At 45.1% G+C, this 7,755-nt stretch overlaps 1 protein-coding gene across 12 annotated transcripts in view; it reads left to right on the plus strand.

Moving 5' to 3' along the window:
* Window positions 1–7,551, plus strand: part of MND1 (meiotic nuclear divisions 1) — an 87,102-nt gene extending 79,551 nt beyond the window's left edge. For 4 of the 12 annotated variants that reach the window (XR_009866619.1, XR_009866620.1, XR_009866621.1 and 1 more), the window contains one exon: window positions 5,095–5,140. Coding sequence is in view for 2 of the 12 variants with exons in the window: in XM_062199462.1 (XP_062055446.1) it covers window positions 5,095–5,201 (107 nt within the window). In the remaining 10 variants the exon portion in view is untranslated. Of the gene's footprint in view, window positions 1–203; window positions 979–2,563; window positions 3,036–5,094 lie in introns of those variants that run through there. The other 8 variants (XM_062199465.1, XM_062199466.1, XM_062199467.1 and 5 more) reach the window with 5 other exon arrangements.
* Window positions 7,552–7,755: the final 204 nt, after the last annotated feature.

The following is a 7,755-nucleotide window of genomic DNA, read 5'->3' on the forward strand; positions in this document are numbered from 1 at the left end:
TTACCTAGGATACCACAACACTGTTTTCTACAGAATTATTTTTTAAGTAATAATGCTTTAGTAATAAGAACAGAGGAGGATAAAAACAGCAAACTAGCATTTAAAAAGGATAATGAAATGTGTCTTACAAAGTATAAATAAGTAAATACAATATTATATGAGAAATGGAAATTTTTAAATTTATTTATTTATTTATTTGAAAGGCAGAGAGAGAGAGAGAAGTCTTCCATCCGTTGGTTCACTCCCCAAATGGCTACAATGGCTGGAGCTGAGCCGATCAGAAGCCAGGAGCCAGGAGCTTCCTCTGGGTCTCCCACTTGGGTACAGGGGCCCAACCTGTGCTGCCTTCCCAGGCCACAGCAGAGAGCTAGATCAGAAGAGGAGCAGCCGGGACTTGAACTGGCGCCTATATAGGATGCTGACACTACAAGCAGTACCTTTATCTGCTACGCCACAGCGCCGGCCGAAAGAAATGGAAATTTTTGAGTGTGACAAAAGAAACTTAAAAATAAGAAGAGTCATAAGGTGATTTCCTCCAATAGTTCTGAACAGAACAGCTCATCCTACAGTAGAAACAGGGAACACATGTTTGCAGTGGAAGGAACTTGGCTTTGAAAGGAATCTAGGCTGTGCTCTTATTTGCTGTTTGACCTTTTGAACTTCTCCGAAGCGGCTTCCTCATCTCCTCAGTGTGGATAATAACTACTCGTATTCAGGAGGATGGAGTAGGAAAGGCTTGCAGGCTCTAAGCACAGTATCGGGCGCAGGGAAATACACCCCTTTTCCCTTCTGTGCTCAGAAACCACTTGTAAGGACCTTTTGTCTTCCAATTCAACATGGACTTCTAAAGTTGTTAGAAAAAACAGTTGGAACACCACCACCACCACCACCACCACCCCCGGCGGTATTAGCTGCAAGAGCACCTGGAGCTTTTAAAGAACGTGGGAGGAAGGCATTTTGAGAACAACAGAAGCAGCTGTAAGAACCCTGTTGCCATTTGAGGTCGCAGCTTACACCAACATAAACGCCTGCTGTGGAAAGCTTGGAGAGAAAGCGAATCACACTTCAAAAACCTCCCTGCCTTCAAAACAAACAAAACACCAGTCCCAGTAGTGTGTGTGTATGTATGTATGTATATATATATATATATATATATATATATATATATATATAGCTGTTAGTTAAGGTTTGGTTTCCTTTTACTGAGAAAAGTCATTGAAGTGTCTAGCATTGAGGCCACTTACTGTGGAAGTAATGAGAGGTTACTTTGGGGCCTTTACAAGAGTACTTCACAAAGCTCGTGGCGAGGCGGGCATTTGGCCTAGTGGTTAAGTCACCTGAGTCCCATAGCAGAGTGCCTGCCTGCTTTGATACCTGGCTCCAGTTCCTGACTCCAGTTCCCTGATAATGTGGACCCCGGGAGGCAGCAGGGCATGGTTTAAGTGGTTAGGTTCCTGCCACCCAGGTGGGAGGCCCGGATTGAGCTCTGGTTTCCAGCTCCAGTGCCAGCCTGCCTCTGGCTATCCTGGGCATTCGGAGCATGAACCAGTAAATGGGAGCTCTGAGTGTCTGTCTCTGTGTCTCAGATAATTTAAAAGGATAAGGAAATATAAACGTCTTCTAATTCTATTTTCCCGCAAATTTTTTGAAGTTCCTTCAATATAGAAATATTACATCTAAATGTTTTGTGACATTAAATATACTTAAATATGATTTTTAAAAGATTATAGCGTGTAAAACCTTACTTAATAGTCAGGATAGTGTATTTTTTTTCTAAAGTCAGAACTACTTATTTATATAAAAAGAACAGATTTTCAGCTGGCGCCACGGCTCACTAGGCTAATCCTCCGCCTTGCGGCGCCGGCACACCGGGTTCTAGTCCCGGTCGGGGCACCGATCCTGTCCCGGTTGCCCCTCTTCCAGGCCAGCTCTCTGCTGTGGCCAGGGAGTGCAGTGGAGGATGGCCCAAGTGCTTGGGCCCTGCACCCCATGGGAGACCAGGAGAAGCACCTGGCTCCTGCCATCGGATCAGCGTGGTGCGCCGGCCGCAGCACGCCAGCCGCGGCGGCCATTGGAGGATGAACCAACGGCAAAAAGGAAGAGCTTTCTCTCTATCTCTCTCTCTCACTGTCCACTCTGCCTGTCAAAAAAAAAAAAAAAAAAAAAAAAACAGATTTTATGTATTTCAGATATGCAATTTTAAACCCGTAGTGATACTTCCCACCCTCCCTCCCTGATGGTGGGTTTTTCCTGATGTCCTACAGAAGCGTCTAGAGGGATAAATGTGAGTTCCTGATGCAGACTCGTTGTAAATGGTAATGCCTAGCCTTTTCCAATAGGTATCTCGGCTATGCCACCACATAAATGAACAGGAGTTCTACTAAAGTTAGGGTTATTTCTTTAAAAACAACAAAACAATACATTATTTATCCATTTATAGAAATTTCTTTTTTTTTTTAATATTTATTTAGATACCCAGTGGCCAAGGAAGTGTTTTATCAGAGCCTTTGTTTTAATAGGCCTCGTTATGAAGAAGTTTTGATTTGTTCTTTTTTGATTTCAGTACTTGACCGTTTATAATGGCATCTTGTCCTGTGTGCACCTGGAAGTCCTTCCCACAGAGGCTGCTCAGTAGCCCTCTTCTGGAGCCCATTTTCTTCTCCTCTGGCCCAGGGCTGTCTCTGCAAGCGCCAGTGTTGTGTGGTTCTCTCGTTTCCTGGAACTCCTCTGTTTCTCTGTGGGGCCTGTCCTGGAAGCTGTACACACGATACCTGCTGTTTTCTCCCTAGCACACACATCACTTAGGAAGTGTTGCAGAATACATTATTTTTTTCCCTCCTTGGGTGTATTTGAAGATACACCCTCATACCTGTAATACACTGAATACCTGTTTGTGCAGCAGAGGGACTTCTGTAAACATCTGGCAGCAAGTGGCAATAGCATACTAATTGTGTAGACAACGATAAAGCCAAACAGGTCAACCCAGACTCTGTTGTGCTGTTATTTTGCTGTTATCTCTTGGATTGTTACGAAAGGTAAAGACTCATTTGGAATTGTTATGAAATGTAAAGGTGCATTCCAGTATACATTCTGTAACACTTTAATTGAAAGAAATGGAGAAATTTTGATAGCACTCTTCTGTTTGATGTGGTAGTATTTACCTTAGAAATAAACTGCATCCTGGCCAGCACCATGGCTCACTTGGCTAATCCTCCGCCTGCGGCACCAGCACACCGGGTTCTAGTCCCGGTCGGGGCGCCGGATTCTGTCCCGGTTGCTCCTCTTCCAGTCCAGCTCTCTGCTGTGGCCTGGGCAGTGGAGGATGGCCCAAGTGCTTGGGTCCCTGCAGCCGCATGGGAGACCGGGAGGAAGCACCCAGCTCCCGGCTTCGGATCGGCACAGCGTTGGCCATAGCGGCCATTAGGGATGTGAACCAACAGAAGGAAGACCTTTCTCTCTGTCTCTCTCTCACTGTCTATAACTCTACCTGTCAAATAAAAAAAAAAGAAAGAAACTGCATCCCAGGAATTTGTCATGATTTGATAGTTGGAATTAAATCTCCATAAAAACAGTACTTTAAAAAGTGATCAAATTCCATGTATGGATTTGCTAGGGATGCCCGCAGACGGGGGCATCCCTAGCAACGCAGCTTTGTTTTCTCACCACCCTGAAGGCTCAGAGTCCAAGATCAAAGTGTTGGCAGGTTTGGTGTTCTGAGGCCCTCTCTCCCCTTGGCTTGCAGGGCTCTGCCTTCCCCCCAAGTCCTCTTCGTGGTTTTTCCTCTGTGCAAGCCCTGATGTCTCAGTGTGTCCAGATTTCCATTTACTGTAATGACACCAGTAAGATTGGGTTAGGTGCAGCTTGTTGAAAGATCCTGTGTCCCATACAGTCACATTCTGAGGTGGGGGGCCAAGACTTCAGCATGTGGGGGAGGGGGCTGGCATGATTCATCCCAGAGCACTCTGAAGAGCCTGTGCCAGCTTCACCTGCTTGTCACTAGTCTTCCCCTACACACCGGAAACCTTACACTGTGAGTCTTCTACTTTCTACTTGTTACTACTATTTTTAAAAAAAAGATTTATTTATCTATTTGAAAGAGAGAGAGAGATCATCCATTTGCTGGTTCACTCCCCAGGTGGCTGAAACAGCCAAGACTGAGCCAGGGCAGAGCCAGGAGCGTCATCCGGGTCTCCCATCTGTGTGGCAGGTGGCCAGGCACTTGGGCCATCGTCTGCTGCTTACCTAGGCCAGTAAGGAGCTAGACCAGAAGTGGAGCAGCTGAGACACAAACTGGTGCCCACATGGGATACTAGCGGCTTTACCTGCTACACCACAATGCCAGCCCCTTATAATACATTTTCGTTGTAAAGCCTAGATATGTACATCCAAGAAATCTATGAAACTAAAAGAAAAAAAACCTGTCAGCCCGACTCCCCAAGTGCAGCCACTGTTGGCACGTGGGTACTTCCTGTGCATAGACCCTTCCCAAGGAGAAACTGTAGTAGATTGCTTTTATTTTTGTCTACTACTGTACTGGGATGAGGATCTTTGACCAAAATTGTATACACTTTGCTTTATTTCCTTGGGAGAAATTCCTTTAAATAGATGTGACACTTCTTACGGTGGTAAAATAAACTTTAACTTCCTTGAGGGGATGCTGAGGGCACATCTGTTGGTCTCAGTCTAAAGGAAGGAGAAGCCCCTTCCCTCCTCCTCACCCCTCTCCTGCACACTGGTGGGATTGTCTGGAAGCCATTCCTCTCTGTGGGGGAGGAGGGGACTGGAGAGAATGTGCTCCCGCGAGAGCGGGAGCAGCTCCAATCCCTGAGGTAGCAGAGCCCTGGCCCCTGCTCTGGAGGTTGGCAAGGACAACGTTAACCTATCCCTACCTTTCTAGTGTCCTTATGTACTCTTTAACAGCAGGTAACAGAATCTGCAAAGTCGACATCTGGTTTACTTGTTCAAAGTACAGAGAACTCCTTACCATAACACATCTAAGAGTAACAGAACAATTAGAACAGTAAAGATACATATATTGAAATGTTTTATGATTGTGTTTTCAGTTCTCAAAATGTTTCTCAATTTTCTTTGCAGATAACATATTTGCAATAAAATCTTGGGCCAAAAGAAAATTTGGATTGGAAGAAAATAAAATTGATAAAAATTTTGGAATCCCGGAAGACTTTGACTACATAGACTGAAATCCTTGCTGCTGGGGAAGCCCTGTGAGCTGTGAATATGTAATCTTTGATGTTTCCAACCGCGTGTACGGAATTGCCACTTGCCTGTCACTGCTTACCGCTTTTTAGATTTTAAATAAAGTATAACATGCAGATGTTCTTCCGCCTTTTTGGCAGATGAGAAGCAGTGTGATAGCCACATTCCCACAGCGCGCAGAGAGGCAGGGCAGTGCGGAGCAAGCAGTCGGCTTCGCAGATGATTTTTTAAAGATCAAAGTCATGCCATCTGAGCATTTTTTAGTTTCATTACAGTTTTAAGTACTCCGAGTGCATTTGAAGGTCCTATCATGGATAAACACACATAAAGTTTTGGAAATAACCCTTAAAACCCTAATGACTGTTTTACTAGTTCCCAGTATCTGGTGGGAAATATGTATAGTGTGATACTCAGTCTACCACATCATTGCAAAATTCCCACAGAAGAAATCACTCAAGTTTAGAAGAGTTTTGGATGCCTTTCTACTGGAAGGGAAAAGCAAATGGCCGTATGTCCTGGTTTTTATACTTTTCATAAGATGATGGGGGTATGTGTATGTGTATCTATGTGTAGCACACATCACCAGCTATATAGACTTCTGGGATTTTTTTTCAACTGCCTAAAAAAAATGGGTAAAAAAATAACATAGATCTCCTGTACGTATACATCTTTTCCATTAGAGAGAGTATTTGCAGTCACTCAAACAAAGGAAAAAACATCAGTGTGTGTAGTGTGTTTAATTCTTGTTCACTGTCCAATTTTGATAGTCTTTTAAGGACCTAGAGAAATACTACATATGTCTGAAATGACCCAAATGGCTGGTGAATCTGGCCTTTGTGTGGCTGGCAGTTGCTCTGGGCCCACAGAATCACTTCCTGGAGGTGGCAGGAGCAAACTGTCCCGTCTTTGTTTGTTCTTGAGGCCCATTAATGTCGCCCCAGGGCACCAGCTCTTCTCACAGGGGAGAAAGGATCTGAGGAAAGAAAGGGCAAAAAGTAAAAATAACTCACCACAGGACACAAAAGCCTTTCCCTAAAATTCCAGAATTTCTCAGATCCAGTGTGCTGTTAGTTAGGACCACTGTTTGCTTGTTGGAAAGAAGGTATGTATGAGATGTCCATGTGTTCACAAAAGGAGTAATTTTTAATGATCCAAAAAGATGCTTGCTTGTATGTATTTAGGCAGCTTTAAAAATTAATTTATGGGGGTGTTGTGGCATAATGCGTAAAGCTGCTGCCTGCAATACCAGCATCCAATGTGGGCACCAGTTCTTGTCCCAGCTGTTCTACTTCCAGTTCAGCTCCCTGTAAATGGCCTGGGAAAGCAGCAGAAGATGGTCCAAGTCCCTTGCCCCTAATCCTTCCCTACACGGGAGACCCAGAAGAGGCTCCTTGCTACTGGCTACTGGGTTCGGCCTACCCCAGCCCCAGCCATGGTAGCCATCTAGCAAACCAGCGGATGGAAGATCCTCTCTCTAATTCTGCCTTTCAAATAAATAAATAAATGTGAGGTTTTTTTTAATTAATTTATGTATTTGAGAAGCAAAGAGAATGCTCATATGCACTGGTTCACTCCCCCAAATGCCCCCAGTGGCCAGGACCAGGCCAAGCTGAAGCCAGGAGCCAGGAACTCAGTCCCCAAATTGAGTGTCACCTGCTGCCTAAATACGTCACCTGCTGCTGCCCAGGGTGCACATCTGTAGTAGCTGGAATCAGGGGAGCAAGGATTCAGATCCAGGCACTGTGATGCAGGCAATACAGGCTGCGGGCATCCCGAAGGGTGGTGCAACCACTAAGCCAAACACCCACACCATAGACAGTGAATTTTTTATTCTAATTTGGGTCTCGCACCAGAATTAGGATGGGGTCATGTGCAACCAGTTGTATGCTGGTTTGTGTTTAATAACTGGAGCCAACGTTGTGACCTAGTGGGTTAAGCCATCACTCACAGTGCTGCCATCCTGTATCAGAGCACCAGTTCAGGTCCTGCCTGCTCCCTATGCTAATGCCCATGGGAAAGCACCAGTAGATGACCCAAGTGCTTGCACCCCTGCCTCCCCTGGGGGAGATACGAATGGAGTGCTAGGCTCTGGCATTAGTGCTGTTGGTAAGTGAATCAGCTGGTAGATGGAAGATCTCAGTCTCTGACCACTCTACCTTTCAAATAAATACATTTTTTTAAAAAAAATGTTTAATAAGGGTCAGTGTTGTGATAAAACAGATAAAGCCACCACTTGCAACACTGTTAATCCCGTATGGGCACCAGTTCAGTTCCTGGCTGCTCCACTTCCAGTCTAGCTCCCCACTAGTGCATATGGAAAAGCACATGGCCCAAGTGCTTTAGTCCCCTGTCGTCCATGTGGGAGACCCCGAGGAAGCTCCTGGCTTTGGCCTGGCCTAGTCACAGCCATCTGAGGAGTGAACCAGCAAATAAAATAAAAGATCTCTCAACAAAATAAATTTTAAAAAGTTAATTCTCGGAGCCGGCACTGTGGTACAGCTGGTTAATGCCCTGGCCTGAAGTGCCAGCATCCCATAT

This window comes from Lepus europaeus, chromosome 8 (assembly GCF_033115175.1).
Source record: "Lepus europaeus isolate LE1 chromosome 8, mLepTim1.pri, whole genome shotgun sequence".
NCBI classification, from domain to species: domain Eukaryota; kingdom Metazoa; phylum Chordata; class Mammalia; order Lagomorpha; family Leporidae; genus Lepus; species Lepus europaeus.